This window comes from Athene cunicularia, assembly GCF_003259725.1.
Source record: "Athene cunicularia isolate RWA chromosome 1 unlocalized genomic scaffold, athCun1 chr1_part2, whole genome shotgun sequence".
NCBI lineage: Eukaryota > Metazoa > Chordata > Aves > Strigiformes > Strigidae > Athene > Athene cunicularia.
In genome coordinates this window covers 9,092,801-9,112,261 of record NW_020799092.1, presented here as the reverse complement: position 1 = coordinate 9,112,261, position 19,461 = coordinate 9,092,801, and the positions used below count along the sequence as shown (strand labels likewise).

The 19,461-nt window shown below is 39.1% G+C and overlaps 1 protein-coding gene across 1 annotated transcript in view; it reads left to right on the top strand.

Annotated features, from left to right (window-relative positions):
- Window positions 1-19,461, top strand: part of PIK3C2G (phosphatidylinositol-4-phosphate 3-kinase catalytic subunit type 2 gamma) — a 216,591-nt gene that overhangs the window by 179,682 nt on the left and 17,448 nt on the right. Inside the window, 3 exon segments of the mRNA XM_026863441.1 lie at window positions 5,342-5,417; window positions 12,737-12,764; window positions 12,766-12,818. Coding sequence (XP_026719242.1) covers window positions 5,342-5,417; window positions 12,737-12,764; window positions 12,766-12,818 — 157 coding nt within the window.

Here is a 19,461-nt window from a genome sequence, read left to right as displayed (position 1 = left end):
CAGGACTGACTACATGCTTGGTCCTACCAATTAAGTAAATAAAATTCCTAGAAATAAAGAAAGAATTGGATTATATCCAAATTCCTTCTTCAGTCATGCCTTAAGTGCATGCTTTTTAGTCCAGGCTAAGTTCTGATTATGAAAATTGTCTTACAATTAAGAGTATGTCAGAATGTCGCTGACCTTTTCTGCTAAATGGTTTGAATAAAGGAGGAGCTGTGGAAAATAGCTGCCTTATCAATTGCACTGTAGCTCAAATGGAATTAAGTTTCTTTAAAGAATAGAAACTTCAAGCCACTTTTCTGTATCTTTGAATTTTAGTATCAGATCCAGTAAATGCAGAAACATCAGCTGATGGAGATACTTGCTATTGGGCCTGTTTAAATGCTTAAATGTGTTCATGGCCATCCCTGATCAAAGCAGATTTTAAGTCTGTGATTTCCTTTGAGCACAAGCCTCATTCATTGACTTCTTAGACATTTGTTGAAGAGTTGCCTAATAGAAGTGCTTTTCCTAAATTCAAGTTAACACCTGGTTATAAATAACTACACCACCAGACTGTATACATAAACAACAAGCTATATTCATTACATCAGTCACTAAAATCCAAAAGTTGATCCATGTTCATTGTCATACAGGATCAAAAACAGGTTTCAGCACCTTTTTTAGTTTCATTCCATTCCTCTCAAACCAGTGGCAACATATGTGATTATACTGTAAGAATATTTAGTTTTGTGCCAGTTGCACCATTACTGAGTGGCTCATCAGCTGCATGGGTTGAAATGCCTGGGTCTTCTAGTTCAGCAAGGCAACATACTCAACTGCATTTACACTTCTGGGATTTTGCTTCATTAAATGGCAAAACAACCAAGTGGGGCCACCAGTAAGAGGTGAAGCATCAAGAAACAATAAATTGAAGGTTGGTAACATGGAGGAGGACAAAAATATACAACAAAGTACAAATCAAATCTGTGACAGAAGGCAGCTGCTGCTGACCACTTCTACATTTTTCTCTATTTCACTCTTAACTCCAACAGAGTGATGAGCTGAGTGGAGATTGAAACCCAAATCTCATTAAAAAATCATATAAATTAGGCCTGCCTTAGTGGCATGTCATTTTACTGCTGTATTTTAGGAGGGTTGTACACTCCCTAGGGACACAAAAGCAAGGTAAGTCTCCATCAATTTACTCTGCTCCTGGCCCTGGTGTAAACAGCAGCATTCACAAAGCTGAATGTCTTCATGCTTATCTTGAAAAGACACCTTGTACCTGGCTTAGACTTTACAAGTGAAAAATCTAAAACTGAAGCTAAAGCAATGTTTTATATAGCAACCGTGTGCATTTAGTACCATCAGCCAGATAGTAACATTCTATGGATAATCTTCCCATCTCTTATCATTTAAAAGTTGCATTTAACTTGTGGATAGTATCGATAACACAGCTCAGACACTAGGTGTACATACCAATCTTGCAAAACTACGTACCCTTAAATATATGTTCTTTGTCCCACGTCTTTCACATAGAATGGGTTTGTGTTCAATCTCAGCGGGCTTGGATGTTTGAGGGGGTTTGTTTATCATGGGTGTGGGGTTGGCAAGTGTAATAGTAAGTACAAGTGCACAGTAGGCTAATCAGTGAAAAGAAATGTATATTGGCTTTTGACTCTATAAAAAATTTCTAACTCTCCAAGTTAACTAAGGACTTTGGGGCCAAAGATAAACCTAGTGCAAGCAGGTAAGCAAACAGTGCCAGTGTGTCAGCTTTGGATAGGTTTTGTAAACAGCTTTATGGAGACTTATAGGCTGTGTAAAAAGACTTTAAAGAGCATGTAAATGGAAACGATTGTAAATTATGTTCACTCATTTTCAAGCATACAGTGAAAACCAGGACCACAGTGTTGTTCTAGAGTGACTAATGTTTTACACTGTAAAAGTAATCAAGTTTGGTAAGAGCTTCCCATATTTCATCTGTATTTTATTCACTAGTGCTACTTGGGATTTGCAGAGATGAGAAAATAGCTCCCACGGTGCCTGTATATAGATGTATAACACGGTGGTACAAAGTGCATCCAAGGTATGTGGGTCCCTTAAACTCCCACCACTCACACTCCTGCAGCAAGACATCCAGCAGAGCCAAAATGGGGAGGGTTCAAAGTCCTCTCTTTTCCACTGTTCTTTCCTGAAATTACAACAGCAACAGCAAGGTCAGGTTTTTCTAGTTTCTTTCATTCCTGCTGTTTCCCCATCCTGTTAAAGTATAACAGGTGCATGGGTGTTCTCTGACCCCAAATCTACTCTAACACAGCTGAAAAGAAAGCTGAAAGCAGAGGAAAGGCTGTTTTTCTTTCTAATGAAATTAAATCTGGCTTGAAAACTGGCTGTATTTCACTAATAGCAGAGTACTTTTCTAGTCAGTCTGATGGAGAGCAGTAGACAAATTCTACTGTGCTAAAGTGGTAAAGGGCTGTGCCAGCTCTCTTGATGCCACTGAAATTGCTTATTTCACTTATATCCTAGTTAAGTGAAGGGGGAACTTGTCCTTTTTGAGTATAACGGCTGAAAAAAGGTCATGTGTGAGCTTAGCCAGACCAACACTGAAGCACCCATACATATCTGTCCACTCCCCAATAGGCTAAAGCTATTGAGTGACTTGGAAAAGTATCAACATTACCTATTAAAGATTGTTGTCTTATAGGCAAGAGTGGTTAGGCAAATGATAGAAGACTTTCCTAAAAACTCCTAAATGGGCAGTATCTTAGGGAATTTCCATTTCTGATTTAGAGGTAAGAATTCCAGGGGAAAAAAAGGGTAGGTGAGTGCTTGTGGTCATCCTCAGTGCCTGCCCCTCTGCTGAGACTGTCACAGCGTCTCTAAGAGTCCCACATATGGTCACGTCTTTGTAACAGCAATTGTTTGTTTAGAAGTGGACTCTATGCACTTAAATACAGTGTGCTGTTGATCATACATATGTTCAAAGCTTTAATGTGTTTATTTCTATTTAGCAGTGTAATTAGACGCATACTTTAAGCATAGGCTTCAGTCCCATTGACTGGGGTCCATCTGGTTGAAGTCCTATTGATTTAGGAATAATATAAAAGTTCAGAGTGTGCTCTGGTGGTCTGCTGACAAACAGTGAATTTAAAAAGGTACTTCCACACTTTGCTGATGGGAATGTAAACAGTGGACTCCTGCAGTAGGTGGATTAACACAGCTCAGGGAGAAATTCTGTCTTATGAAAAACAATGTGCAAAAAGCTTACTGCCACAACCACATAGGAGATCTCCCTCATTGCTTTTGAAGCACTTTGCCCTGAATAGAATGCTACATCTACCCCTGCAACATGACCTGTTCAGTTATGATTTTGCATTCCATTTGCCAACATTAGACTTGCTGCTTCCCCACATTTCAATACCTGTTGAGTACAATGGACACACAGACAAGGAAGTGCTGTGGCACCAAGAGTGTACATGCCTATTGTGTTCATGCCTAAAATCTACATGAATTCCACTTCTGTACTTAAAGCAAATGTGATTTTTTTTTCAGTGTTGTCTCCTTTAGAAATGAGAATTTGGAACTATCACCTGAAACAGTCTTTGCACCTCCTGTTTACAAACCTCATATATTTCCATTTATTGCTGAAAGAGTAAGAGGAAGCAGAACACCAGGCTGCTCAGCGTGGAATTTTTTATTTCTCTTTCAAGTCAGTTAGTGTATCCTTCCTTCCACCTCCTGCCCACTTCTCTCAAGATCTTTGAACTCAAAGGGATACTTAAGTTTCTCCGTGAATTTTCATGCTGTCATATAAAGGCTGAGCTGCCAAAAATACACAATTTCAACCCTTGAGATTTCCTACATTTGGGACTTGTGCTGAAAGAACAAATAGAGGTCCCACAGGGAATAACTCTGCTGTTTAAAGCTAGTGGAAGCTGCTGAAGCAGGTGTATGGGCTTTCCCCTTGTGAGCTATCTTCATGAGATGAGAGAATAATTGTCATTCTCAGAACAGACAGGTATATTGGCAATCCACTGCTAATAGCTTAAGGATTTGTCATTCAATTCAAATAAAACAATTCTGTTGGTGTATCCTTTTTTTCCCCCCTGATTTTTCTTTTAAAGAAAATATCAGTGTGGGACAAAAAAATACAAACAGTAGCGAAAAATAAAATGCAATTGCTAATATAAATCCGGACTTTTAAACCTTATCTCTATGCCAAACATATACATCTTGCTCCTCTGTCTGCTGTAACCATGTTCACTCCTCACTAGCTGTATTTGTCACTAAACTCAGCCTTTTCTTTTTTCCTTGCACAAATCATGCCACATCTTGTCAAATTGAAACAAGACAAATGCTGCATGAAGTACATCTTGCCGATAAGAGACACATTATTTTCCATTGCCTGAAAAAAACAATGGTGACATTTTAATGCTAGAATCTGAAAAGTCTGTTGTTCTACCCATTCATTACAGTGTCAGTCCAAGTAACATCAGTATGAATGTAGTGATTCTAACCATCTTAAAGAATGGCCATTCTGAAATATGGCTTTATGAAAAAGCTAACAAAATGCAATTACAGCACATCTTTGATTCAGGATCATAAGAGTCCATTTCAGAATTCACATTTTTATTGCCTTGCACAATACTCAAATCTGGGAATTTGGTTTATTGTTTTAATTCTCTACAGCTGAATGTAACTACCTGTTATATATGTTCACTAGAGCAGTACAGGTCAGTACATAAAAATAAAAGTTATAGTGCAGTACATAAGGTAGATAATAGGATGGCAAAATATGATCATCCTTTTCACTCCCTGTTGGTTTCTGGTAGGAGTTAACTCTGTATGGAGCTTTTCAGTGTGAGTGTCTATTAAGCCACCATGTGAGGGAAGTATGCTTGGGGTCAGTCCTGTGCCAGGGTTAAATTTTATGCTGACTACACAATACACAGTAAAGATGTTCTCTTGCATTTGTTTCACAGATGGACTGCTCTGTAAAAGTAGTTGCAGCTGCTAATACATATTTTGAGACACTGGAGATGAAGCAAGAATGCAAATTTATGGCCCACGTGGCACATTGCTGTTTCTAAGTGCATTGACGGAAAGGGGTCAGGTAGGTACCAATGCAGCATCTCTGAGACAGTGGTAAGGGGCACCATTGTCTTCCTAGTGCCTCTGTAGAAATCGTTCCCTGGGATCTTTGCCCATGATCAGAGGCGAAACGCTTCCCTTTATTGCTAACTCAAATATATAGATTAGAAGCCTAGCAGCAATCTGCTCGAAGAGGAGTAATTTATGGCACAGAGCACAACATGTGATATTCCCTAAAATATTTTCATTTTTCTTTCAGAATGAGCTTGTACTTGGCTTCTTCCTGAATTGGTGCAAAAATACCTTGGCAGAAGATTCATCATCTGTGACCTTAGGTATGTGGATTACCAATCTTACTTGTTTTCTAAGAAGGACTTCTTTAATAATATTAAATGGAATAATGCAAAGGTGAGTCTGAAGTGTTCAGGTGCCTTTTTTTTTTTTTTTTTAATATATAAATATACCAACAAATTATTTCTGATTTCTCAAGGTCTCTGAAAAATGTGTTAGTAATGTGACCCATAGGTTTCTTTCCCTTTGACATATTCTCCCAAGCCTTTCTTAATTTCTTTTTAAATAAAAATACCTATATGCAAAGTAAAACTTTATTTACACAAACTGTGGCAGTTTTCTTGTTTTACAAAACAAAATCTTTAGAGAAGAATCTGGAGGAAAGGATCTGAGTCATGACAAAGCACAATGTGTGCTTGGACAAGCAAAGAAAATTAGGGATGACTTTTAAAGTCATTTTCACAATGAGCAGAGCAGGTAAATAACAGAACATTATGTTAATGCCTAGGCATACATTATTAATGATAGTGGTAATTCACTTCCTACTAAATGAGATTCTGCATCGTTCTCTTAGCCTATCTAAATACTGAACCTATTTCCCTCTTATGTCCAGTGCCTAATTTAATCTAATTTCTGGCATTACAGCATAAAGAGCTAAAGCATAAACCATAAAATATATACTATGAATGTTTATTGTCTTCCACTGCACTAGTTCTGCCCTGAAAATAATCTTCCATAGTCAATTTTTAGACAAAATAAAATCTCATAAAGAAGCCTATGGCTGCACTCTGCACTACAACAGTTCAGCTGGTTGTTATGTGCCTCAAGTGATAGGCTAGTTTCCAAGATCACCACTTATCCACATTTCAGAATGGAGTGCAAGTATTTTTGCATATTTAGTTTGCATGTCCATTAAGTTAATTTAATCTCTCTGCAGACAGAGGCTTCATTATCTCTTTTGCTGGGACCATCTTTTTTAATCCATCAGGACAAGATAAATCCCATTCTGGCTCCTCAGCCTTTGGAAGATTCCCTGTGTAGAGTTTATTTGATTAAGACATGCCATTATCATATTAAAACCATTACCACTCTTGGAAATTACTAATGGTTGCTCTAACTTTTACAAAGGAGCAAGGAGATAATGCAAAGATGTCCTAGGTGTTAGGAATATACAAGGCTAAATCTTGTCACAGAAAATCCAAACCAGACTTTAACCAAAGATGCAGATATGTGATTGAGCTGATGTATAAGGGAGTTAAAATCCCAGGTCTTTAGAAGGATTTTGATACTTCACTAATATTTAAGTGCCTAATTATTGCTGCAAATCTGGGTGTAAAAGTCTTATACAAAAGCATGAACTGAGTCTGTAATAAAGTTTAGAAATAAATTACCGCCTCATAATTCCTACAGTTGTGTCCCAAGTCAATATAGTCTGGAGGGTAAGCCCTTTATTTCTGTTGTCAATGACATCAAAATCAGAGAAGAGAATAAAGAAACAGAGGTAAGAATGTGTTTATTAGGTGTTTGATGAAAGCTATGTGACAGGTAACCCAATCAGCTGGTTCATTATAGTTAGTGGAGGTGAAGGTGACAACCTGGCCTCAAGGATATGATTACAGAGGAGTTATTTTTTTCCTGCTCAAGAACTCTGCCTTTTAAAGTTTGGACTCCAGTTCTAGAGTCAGGGCAAAACCTTTTTCTTAACACAGGAGGAAAAAAAAAAAAAAGCCACAAAAAAAACACTTCCCTTTGGCCTAGAAAATTCATCACTATAGAATACCAGTAGCACATAAGCTCCATATTCAGGACCCAATGAGTTTATACTCTGTAAAAACAGAGAACAAGAATAATGAGTTGAGTTGCTCTGCGTGTGCACTACTTCTGGTCAGCGCAGAAGGGAATGCACCTCGTCGACAGTCGATTGCAGTGAACTGTGGAAAAAGGCAAGTTCAGCTGTAAATGAGCTAGCTCAGCTATCAGAGGAGGACCAGCCAAGCATGTGCTAATTACCGACCTGAAAAATTATTTTCATATATTTTTAGTCTATGCTTTGTCCCTCGTTGTTGGAGTTAGGCTGCTGCCATACCCTAGGTAGCTCACTCAGATCTTTGCTTCATGGCATTCACCCTGTTATCACCCACCCTGTGAGAAGGAGAATGCTCAAATCCAGCTGAGGTGAGAGGTGGCTGATCATGCCAGGCTGCCAAGTATCAAACAAGGAGTTGCTGGGAAGAGCACAGTGGTCCTAGAGGCTCTTTTTTGCTTGATTTGAAAGAAAGCCCTGTAGTAATGTCATAGTCACTCTGGAGCAGGAATTAAGTTCATTGAGCCTGCAGGTGAGAAGCAATTTTCATGAAAAGAATACATCCTTCCCCTACAGCTTTCATTGTTTTATGAGCTTATAAGGGCCTTAATTTTTGCCTATTTTCAAGAATAACTCACGTTTAATATGGGCTGTAGCTTTCTATGAATGGTGATTTCTCTCTCAGCCTTTACACAAGCAAATCATCTGTCTCTTAGTTAGGATCAATATAAAATAAAATGAATGCCCAATAGAAGCAGGTTATGAATTTTGATCGGGACAGCATCTTTCTCTTACACTGCTTTAATTTAGAAATGTTGTAGGTAATTACACTTACTAAAGTAAAATAAAAATTAAAATTTATGAATTTGTACTGTGCTCCTAGCAATGAAGAGATTAAAAATCAGTGCTAAATTTACTTTGACATGAATACTGATTCAGTACTCCCAGTGGGGTGAATTCTGAATTATACTGAAAGTTGTCGGCATTTCATTATACCAAGCTCACTACAAGGGAGTGAGAGCAGATATCAGAAATTATTTCATAGACAGCCTTTCATAAAGGCCCTTTAAAAAAAAAAAAAAAAAAAAAAAAAAAAAAAAAAAGGAAGAAGGAAAATCTATAAAAAACATTTTTATATCAATCTTATTTATTTTTCTTCTGTTGAGTTTATATCTCCGGAAAATATTAATAATTCAGACTGTTTTGCCAAAATTACAAAACCATGTAGTCTTTGCTATTTGTTATAATAGTGCACAACCCAGGTCCAGTTCTGGCATGTTTGATTACTGCTCCATGCATTTCAGTGGGCTTCTGTCCATTTAGTGCAGGAGAGGAACTGTCTCTCTGTTCTTCTAAAGGAAGATCCAAGCTTTCCAAAAAGACTATCATATGGTACAGCTCTCCATGCAGAATCGCAGTGCTTATGAATAGTCCCTGAGGACAGTGGGCTATTTTGCTCATGTTATGTAGTGTTTCGATCCGCTGCAGTTGCTCGTTCTCAATTGAAAACTTTTACCACAAGCTGCATTCCTACTTTAGTTGCATTTAGGCTCTTCCTGGCTTGCAGGACAAAACCAATGTGATAGTCAGTTAATGCATTTACAGCGGACTATCTGACGTTGGGTACATTGTAGGCTCAAAAACCCAAGCTGTAGCTAAAGCAGGCAGGTGGTTGGCTTGGGGCATTCAACCCTGGCCCTGGAAAACCAGGCAGGTTCTAGTACCCTTTGGTGCCAGATATCAAAAGAGGCTGTCACCAAGAAGAAAGGTTAAGAAAAATCTGAGGGTAGAGAATACAGATTAATACTTAACTTCCTAACAGTAGTGCTGTGACAGTTAATTAGTGTTTTCACATTGCTTTGCAGTCCACGTGTGAAATTTAATGTATTATTAAACTAAAATTTCCCTATTGATTTTGTCAGTCTTCTGTGTAGCATCTTCCTTGCTGTTTATATTTCTCGTGCATTGTGCAAAGTTTAGTGCAGAGCCTATTTTAAAGTGCTGCTAATGAAAACATTGCACAAATGATAGAATACAGATCTGGTAGTTCTCCAGCATGCTAGGAAAGACCATCTAGGTAAAGAAAATAGCTACATACTTGACTACTCTGAAAATTATTTCACCTTTGGTAGAAATTTGAACACTAATTGCCTTAATTCTGTTACTCAAAAAGAAGAAAGGACCCACAGTTTTCTACTGTTTATGTTCCTTGGTAAAACAGATTAGAAACTGGCACAGTGGGTCTTTCTGCAGTATGGTTTGGTGGCTAACTTCCAGTGCAGAGTGCTGGGACACACAGGCACAAGTTGTATAGAAAACCGCTATAAGTTCTCCAGAGTCCTTGCTTGGTATTTGACAGCTTCTGTGTTGACATCAGTGAGTGAAGAATCAATCTTTGCAGGGAAATCTTGCTTCAGCTGAAGCCAGTGCAGCTTTGTGCTGTATCAACAGACCACCACTTGGTCTTTGCCTACAATGGAGTGCAAGTAGAGCATGACCGTTTCTAAAAATACAGGGCCTGAGCTCATGTCCATCTGCCCAAGCTGGATAGACTGGAAGTAATTACTGTATGTGTATTTTATTAGCATTTGAAGCTAAAATCACCTAGACTTCAAAGAGGCTATGATTTAGCACTGAATGTGGGAAAACCTAAAATGTAACGGCTGAGTGTAGCTAACAGTAACTGTCTTTTATTATGAAGTATAAGTGATAGAATTTTCTTTCATGTTTATCAGATTCCCTGAACTCTGTTAATTTTTTTTCTTTACCTTCCTTTTATTTATTTTATGCTTTCCATCAGTGCTCGATTTATTACATAGCAAGAGCAAATATTTTAACAATAGCCGTGCCCATAGTGTCTGTTTCAGACTTCATATTGCATACTCAATTAGAAATGCATTTTCCCCTCCCATGTTTTTCATTATTTTCAGCTTGGTTAGAAAGTTATTAACATTTCTTTTTTTATAAATGAAAACACCAGCTCCCACAGAGAAATTTCTCAACTCAATATAAGCACTCACACTAGAAAACTTAAGTACTGCAGAAAAAAGCCTTGGTAGTGCTAGTAGAGGAGAAAAACCATGGTGCTCAGCTGAATTTTAGTGATGTAATGTAGCCTCTGAAATCTGTCACTCTTGCTGAACTTCTCAGGGTGACCCGCTGCAATTCACAAAATTAACAGAGCCCCACAAATGAATTGTGTCCTTACCTTAAAATATAACTCTCTTTGTGTTACATGGTCTTTAATGCTCTAGGATTCTACCTTCCCTATTGCAACTTTAAAGGAAGAAGGCCCCACAACTTAAAAATTATTTTGCATGGTGGAGGGAAGAACCAATTTTTGTGGGATTTTTGTTACCCTGGGAAAAATTCATCATTGACTGGTTCATGGAGTTTTCATCCCCTATCCCTCCCTGTCATTATTTGCATACAGCAAGAAATGAAATGAGGTACAGTCTGGCTAAGTGATTTGTCAAAGTTCATAATAACAACTGAAGAACTGTACCTCGGTCTTCTAAGTCCCAGCTTAGTGATTTCTTCATCAGATCTCAATTCTTCAAGAGTCTGTTTCAGGGTCTTCTCTATTTACGATGTAATTAAAAATGTATTTTTTGTAGTCTCTAAATGGAAGAAATTGGAGATGGATTTGTATTTTAAAATTCCAGTCCAAACATCAGAAACTCAGAGGTGTGGGTATCCAGGCTGCCTGGAAAAATTATATTATGGCAGTATGTACACACTGTGTTATTTTTTAATTCATTTGAATTCCTTTCCTTAGGATAAATTCCTATCCTTAGGATAAATGGCAATTGAACTAGCTCTCTGGCTGTCAATAGTACCTGACACCACTGTAATTTTGTCTGCTTAGTGGTTATTTTAGCCTCTGTTCACTCTAGAGGTTACACATTTGGTTTCTTCAGAAAAATACAGATAACGTGGCTTATGCATTATAACTTCCCCTCTGCTGCCTCCTCTTCTGAACAGAGTAAAGGCTGAGGACAGGGGGGTTGATTTCCTGCTCTTGCAACCTGTCTGTAAGAGCTCTAGTGCACATGTGGAAAAGAGAGAGCAAGAGGGCGACAGAGAGTGCACAGGTGTCTGCTGAGGCTGCGAGGAACATGTTGGAATCCTGCCCGCTATTAAGGATGAACAGTCCTCATACTCTATAAAAAGCCTCTTATTCCTAGTGCATAACCCTCGTGGGTGATGATAGTTCTTTCAACCTCATCATCCTTTCTTATTCCTTCTGCTTCTTGAAAGATATGTTTCTATTTAAAGAATTAATTACAACTATATTGTTTTGTCTCATGTCATCTCCTCACCCTGTGGTGGGTTTAGTGCTGGTGTGTCAGTGACAGATCCCCATGTGCATGCAGAGGAGCAGGAATTTTCTGTCTGGGGTCTCAAGGTCAGCTACTCCTTTAACACGGAGATGGGCAGAACAGAGCCCACCTCATGAGAGATCACTGTTTTGTTATAAGGTTAGCAGGATTGAGTTCTTATTTTTCCAGGTGGAGTAAATATATAATACTGGTTGTAGTACAGGTTAGGTCTAATTAAATGAAGCCCTGTTTGCATGAGAAAACCAGTCTAGTTCACGCAGGCAGTGTCTGGTCTGTCTTTGATGATGACCACAAGGGAAGAATCCCAGGTCTCAGACCAAGTAGTGCAAAACGGCTCGTGTCCACCCCGCTCAGGCTTGCCACCACAAAATCATGAGGTGAGATAGGTATCAAGGAGAGGTGGTTGTGTTCACCATTACCTGGTATACTGTGGTAAAACCCATCTATATTTTCTCTTCTCTTTGTGGGGCAGGTAAGCTGCGTTACTTACCCAAATTCAAGGACACACCTTTTTGGCAGTGGTTGGCTTGATGCCTCCAGCCAAAACAGGGAACAGGATATGCTTAGTCATTTCTTACACATTATGAGACTGATCCTTCTTGCTTGGAAACTGAAAAATATGTTTATTCAGTGGGAATGGAATCAAACTCTGTAAATGCATCCTAGTAGAAAAACATATGAAAGCAATGCATTGCATGAAAACCATCCTGGAACAAGGAAAAGACAGAATGAGGAAGGGGAAATTTATATATGTGATAGATACAGATGTTGTTTCTGTAACAGTTGTTTTGGAACTGGTCAGGAAACTTGCTCTTTTTTTCTTTTTTTTTTTTTTCCCTTTCTGCTGGGAAAAAAAAAAATCCAGTGTTCTTAAAGAGACAGAAGAATTGCAACAATACTAACTAGTGTCATCAGTGATTGCCTGCCCTCAATTAGTTGTTACTCAAGGATAAATTTCCCACTGAAGTTCAGATTGATGGCAATTAGAAAACAAAATGTCTCACTGTCAATGGATAAACAGGAAAGAAAATGAGCACTGCATGTCAGACCACTTTCTTCTATCTCACTCCTTACCTGTGTTTTCTAATTTCATCCCTGATTTATGAATGCAATAGGTTCTTTTTATATATTAGTTAATGTGTACTGCAATATTTTACAGATTTACTTCTGCTAAGGTGTTAACTAAAAAAAATCAAACTAGCTTGTCTTTTTTTAGGTCCTCAGTCAACTGATCATAAGCCTGGCCATAGCCTATGAGAACACCCATCTGACAATAATGTTGAAACATGAGAAACATTGTATTTTTTAATCATAATTTATAATTCATAAATCCCTGCATTTGTAGACTACTGTGAAAACATAATTCACAAACACCCTTTCGAGGATAACTAATTTTAATTCAAAATAATGGCGATGTTCTGCATTATTTAAGACTTGCTTTCTTCCTTTGAGCTCGCTCAATATGGTTACAAGTATGGGGCAGACACAGAAACGGGGTTTCTTTAATGGCTGGTAATGGCCTTTTCCGGGCCATATAGAGAACCAATTTTTATGACTGTTTTGGCTGTTTCAGTTGATGCATTTTGATACCAGTTAGACATAAGGCATCATGCAGTGGCATGACTTTTTGTAGTATGTCAACCTGGGGTTATTGACTGATAATCCATACATTTCTTTCAAGTCTGGCATTACTGGTCTATGAACAGGGAAGAGCTCAGCAGAGTATGCTGTATTTTAAGAAGCAATGTAATTTGTGGGGTGATGCTCAGCTTTGTAACATGCTGTCTGTCACAAATCTAACTGGTAAATGCTATGCTTTCCTGGAGCCAGACTAGGGGAGAGGGAAGCTGGCAGTGCTCCCACAGAACAAGACAGGTGAAATTGGCTGCTGAGGATATCTCAAGAGGTCTAGCTGGTGCTGTGTGCAATCTCTCGGCTGAAGCAGCCTGTCTGCTGTTTCATAATGAGTTTGGCTGCCTAGATGTGCTCTTGAATTCCCGATTGCTCATGTCTCAAGTAACGGCTATGGCAAAGAGATCTTTCATTGTCTTTGTTTAGCTAGGACATTAAAGCATTTAACTGTTGCAGGTTCTCCTTGCATACACTGATGCTGCCTCCATCCCAAACTGTATTGCAATTGCTTTCCCTAAATGGGGCCAAACTGAGGAGCTTATATGAGCACCAGCCAGCCATAAAATGAGGCTGAACGTTTAATTAGTTGTATGAGACACATGACATTTATGTAGCTCCAACTGTTCTCTGTTGGCTGCTCTGGCTTTTGTTTTGCAGTTCAAGAATGTTCATTTTGGTCTATAACATCCAATAAGTCTCTGTGCCAAGAGACTTGTCTTTTGTTTTCTGTGTGCCACCTTGACAGGTGAGATCAGCCTCCACTGACAGGTCCAATTTATACAAACGTTACCTTCAGGACCTAATGTAAGACAGTCTTTAATTTTTCTATTGTGCTTTTTAAAGCTAAGTGACTTTGATAAACTTCTGGTAAAGTTCTAGTTGGTGGGAGGGGTATATTTACGTGATTGTCATGCTGATGATATCACTGTGAGTTCAGACAGGTGATGTGAAGATGCACATAGAGCTACAGATGTTGGAAATAGCCTTCCTCCTTGTTTCCATAATTTTTAGTGTATAGGCTCCTAACTGTTTTTTAGTTTAGAAAGTTCCAGCCATTTAATTAAATGAAATAAATTACAGCATAGATAGCTATGTATAGTAAAAACTAAAATCTGGGGTTTAGTTCACTTTGTTGTAGCAAGGGACAATACAACTTTAAGTTATTGTTTATCTTTTGAAAGTAGATGACTTAAATCCATTTTAGCGAGTTTGCAGAGAAGTCTTAGGAGTCCAATTCAGTAAGACTAGCAATGATTCATGACTTGAAAATAAGGTCATTGTTTTACCAGCCTAATTTAGTCAATCGTGATTTTAAATCCTGGGCTTCGAATTCCTTCCTTCCATCCGGCCATCCATCCATCGTCATCTGATCTGAAATATGAAATAGTAGTGCTTTGGGGTACTGTGATGCTAGACTGCCTTCAGACTAGCTACCTATAACAAAAAGGTTCTTTACCCCATTAATAATCTTCTCAGCTTTCCAGTCATATAGATCAATCTCTCTGACCATTTTCTTTTTCCTTTCCTCTGTTTTTTTGGTTTGTTTGTTTTTTGTTTTTTTTTTTTGAGCTGAACATGGATTTTAAAAGTATGCCAAGATCATATCTTATTCAGGACATGTTAGAGCTATTTCAGGTATATTCAGTCACTCACAGAGTCTCACTAATTATATTTTAGTGGTTCATCTGTGCAGAGATTACTTTGCTATCTTGTTTTATTTCATAATTTAGAGTAAATAATTTTTGTGCTGCTCTTTCTGATTTAATTTATCTCTTTATAGAGATTTTATGGTGTGTTCAGATGTGAAAATAATTGTAGTGGGCCAAATTAATCCTAAATGTAGCTTCACAGAACTGACAGGAATTGTGATAGAGGCTTTTGATCCATGTAAATAAATTTTATTTATTATTTGTGTGTATTTACTTCTAGGGGTTTAAAAAGGAGATCTAGATCCTGTTGTGAAAATCCTATATTAATATACAGTGCACAAGAAAGTCCCAAAAATGTGCTGGTTTTTATAGTCATTGTCAAGTGTCACACAGGTTTTTTAAAAGACAAAGTTGAAATAGTGCAATTCTATAACTTTGCACGGGGTTTTTTTCATGAAGCTAACACCATTCACGTCAGATGTCATAGACAAAAAACACTATAGCAGTTGAGAAAGTATTGGTGTGGTGCAGAGCTGCCAGAGGACTGTCTCATGTGGGTGCATGCATGGACTCCACTTTTGATTTGATGCATCCACACGTGCCAAATTTGCTGCAGATGTACAAGTCAGTCATCCCTAGATCTGCTTCATAATGTCCTCTCCCTTGTCCTCTCATCAACATTTCAGTCATGTGTTACAAAAGCCAGTCCTGCTTGAAGAAAACTCTAGAAAAATGTTTCAAAAGCCAGCAATGAAGGACAGCCTTATAGATTTTGTGACTGGAAAGGGCCATTAACCTAATCTAACCTCATGTAAAGCACAAGCTGTTTTTTTTCCATTGAGAAAATATTTTCATCTAGACCAGCAATGCAGAAGGAGAAACTGTTTGAACAGAGAGTTGTAGGGCTGGTTGCAAACATTTGTCTGCAGTTTAAGACTGTGAGTACATGTGAAGACATGCTCTGTTAAATAGATATTTATAAAATACCAACAGTGTTTTGGTTTCAAGATTTTCCTCAGAAATTCGTAATTTTATCTGAATCCTGAGATTCTGTAAGTCAGGTGATTAACATCAGACTCACTGCTTCTACTTACGATTTGAATGGCATCACCATGACTGCTGAGGAAAAAAAAATTAATTCTAATTTTCAAACATACAGAAGCCGTGTTGCTAATAAAATGCAATTTGCCAAACATGTATATTACATAATTTTAAGTCAGCCTCTTGGGGCATTACTTGCTCCACTCAAATGCAGAGTGGAACACTGGGTGCTTTATGCATAGGCTGTACAGGTAATATTGCCTTAATAAAGTGAAGGTGAGCTAGAAGAAAACCTTTGTGTAGGGATGAAAACCTTAGAGGTTATATGGAAAGACCAGGAGAGCTTGTCTCTGGAGTCGTGGAGGATGTGGCAGCTGGAGGGTGTGAGATAGGACAGGCTTCTACACAGTAGCATAGTACTTGGCAAAGTGCTCTTAGGAGGAAGATACAGGAGCCCCAGGGAAGGTTTGTTTTGTCATGTGAAAGGACTTGTTAGCTAAGAACAAAAGCAGTCCAGTTGTGGCAGCACAACACCCAGAAAAGCAGCAGGAGGCACGATGAGGAGCACAGGGGCAGTGCTAGGAAGTCTGAGAGTCTACCTTAATAACATAGACTCCTAGGTCTGTGTAGAAGCTGTGGAGGTGGATTTATGAAAATTGAAAGAGTTGTAGGTTTTGAACTTGAAATGCTCAAGTGCAGTTTCATTCATCTGCATTAACCAACACAGAGAATAATGATATCAAGACCCTACCAGACCTTACATAGAGCAAACTCTGGGTTAGCTTAGTCCTGCACAGCCAGAAGCAGCCAGGCTACCTGCTGCGGTACTGCTGGGCTTGCTCATCTGTTCAAAAAGGCACCAGAGGCAAAAGAAATAGCCATTTCTGAAGTTCACAAAGATTGGCTTATATATTTCTTTTCTTGCTTCACAGAGAACCAGAAGGGAACAGTGGTTCAGTGCTGGCTCAGAAGGAAATCTGCTTTGTCTGCTGACTTCATTGCCATGACTTCAGGCATGCCCTGTTTTTCTAGATAAGCAGCTAAACTTTCAGTCCTCGCTGCTAAACAGTTTTGCCCATTACTTGTTGTGGACCGAATAACTCCTCAGGGGTAGTGAGGAAGAGAAACTTGAGGAAAGCCAACTTATCCTGAACTTCATGCCAATAAATGTAAAATGTTACTAGAATTCAGGGAAGTGTGTGTGGGTGATGAATTCAGAACCAATTTTACAGGGGGAAAATTTGCAGGAAGAAAAATAAACTCCTATAGTACTTTCCAAATTTTTATAAAAGCTCTGAAATTGTCATGTACTGCTGTGGCAGGTGCGCCCGCCCAATGGCAATAGGGCTTCTTGGCTGCTGAAGTGTAGCAGCTCCCAACTGCCTCTGCTCTCGGGGCCTCACAGTAGTTGGGGCCTTTGGCCAACGGGAGCCGCTATGGGATACAGGTCAGACTGGGCCTGGGTATCAATGGAGTCCCCTGGAGGAGCCATTGGAGCTCGTCCTCTGGGGCAGCACCTGTGATTGAGGACTCTCCCCTTGGGTCCGGATGCCGCCCAAAGAAACTCCATGAGGTGACTTGGCTCAGGACGCTGCCCTGAGCTGGTCCTTGAGGTTGAGAGTCCTCACTTGTCAGGTGTGTGATAGAGCATTTTGGGATAAACTCTAGGGAGTGGTGCTTTGTTCTGGGATTTGGGTTGTTGTTAAGCCCTAGGAAATTGTTCTGTTCTGCTCTCACAGAAATTTGAACCTGTAGTTTGCGGTGGGCTAGTTAATTGTGTGAATAATAAATTTTAAATTTTTGGTGGTTGCTTGTTTATTTGAGAACCTCTGTAACAATCACTCTTGATGATTAATGATTCTGGGATAGCTGATATGTAGGTGATAAATTAGTAACCAGCTTTAGACTTACAGAGATATCCAGCCTCTTTCCACTTCGTGTCCTACACCACCCAAGTAGAAATTGCTTCAAAAATGTTTGTGAGACACGATGGCTTAAATGTGTTGGGAAGAAAAGTGAGAGCCAAGTTTTCCCTAAACCGTAGGGATGAAATCTATTTCTAGGTCTGTAGGGAAGTTTCCACATGAAGTTCAGGTAGATGCTCCCCTGCCATTGCTGAGTTTTGTCTCTAGCTTGGGGTGCATAAGGTGTGGGAATTTTTTGTTCAGTCTAAGTTGACTCCCATAATTCCTCTCATGGGCCCACTAACTTTTACACTTTATGAATATCATTACATAGATTTAAATGGAAAATATATCGCCTGCAAGCAATGCAATACTTGCCAAGCAAATAAAAAGCTACATTATCCTTTCAGAATATTATAAATATATCTTGCTTTCTTTACTGTGGCCCATGGATCAGCCAACAGAGACTGGGAAGAAATTGTATAGGTAGGCCAAGCCTGGTCAGCCATCCAGGGATGGAAAACAAGCGGAAAAAAATCTCTCTGAGCTGAACAAAAGTTATTCAGAATGTATCTGTGACAGAATGATATCAGCAGCTTGGCTGATGGCGACAAGTAACACATTCAGATGGAGTTCTCCCTGGACTGGCAGATGAAAACAGAACAAAAAGCCATGGAAAGAAAGCTCTCATACTAACTCTAGCTTATAAAGAATTTGGATTTAATTTTATATTCATAGAAAACGCTTTTATTTTTAAAATTAATGGAAATTATCTTAGACTATGTTCTCTTTTGGACTGAAAATTAGCTGAACACCTATAAACAAAGGGTACTACTACTTATCAGTAGTTTAAATTGGGAAGAGATGAAGTCTCTTCTTGTGGCACAAGGATTATTATTGGATTGCAACATATTTATTGTGAAATGTGTTTGACAAATATGTTGTAAAGAGAGTTGTATTATTATTTCTCATTAATCCCTTTAGTCTATTACAGTCACAGTACTGTCTCAGCTCTAAATTTTAACTGGTAATTCTTAGATAAGTAATTCTCTACATAGTGGATATGTGTTGAATAAGAAAAAAAGACAGAATCATAGAATCATCTAGGTTGGAAGAGACCTTGAACACTGACCATTTTCAACTACAGCATATCCCTCAGCGCTATGTCGACCCAACTCTAAGACACCTCCAGGGATGGGGACTCCACCACTGCCCTTGGCAACATATTCCAACTAATAACAACCCCTTCTAGAAAGAAATTCTTCCTAATATCCAGTCTAAACCTTCCCTGCTACAAATTGAGGCCATTACCTCTTGTCCTATCACTTGTTACTTGGTTAAAGAGACTCATCCCCAGCTCTCTGCACCCTCCTTTCAGGGAGCTGTAGAGGGCGATGAGGTCTCCCCTCAGCCTCCTCTTCTCCAGACTAAACACCCCCAGTTCCCTCAGCCGCTCCCCGTACGACCTGTGCTCCAGACCCTGCACCAGCTCCGTTGCCCTTCTCTGGACACGCTCGAGTCATTCAATGTCCTTTTTGTAGTGAGGGGCCCAAAACTGAACACAGGAATCGAGGGGCGGCCTCACCAGTGCCGAGTACAGGGGTCAGATCCCTTCCCTGTCCCTGATGGCCACGCTAGTGCTGACACAAGCCAGGATGCCATTGGCCTTCTTGGCCCCCTGGGCACACTGCTGGCTCCTGTTCAGCCAGCTGTCA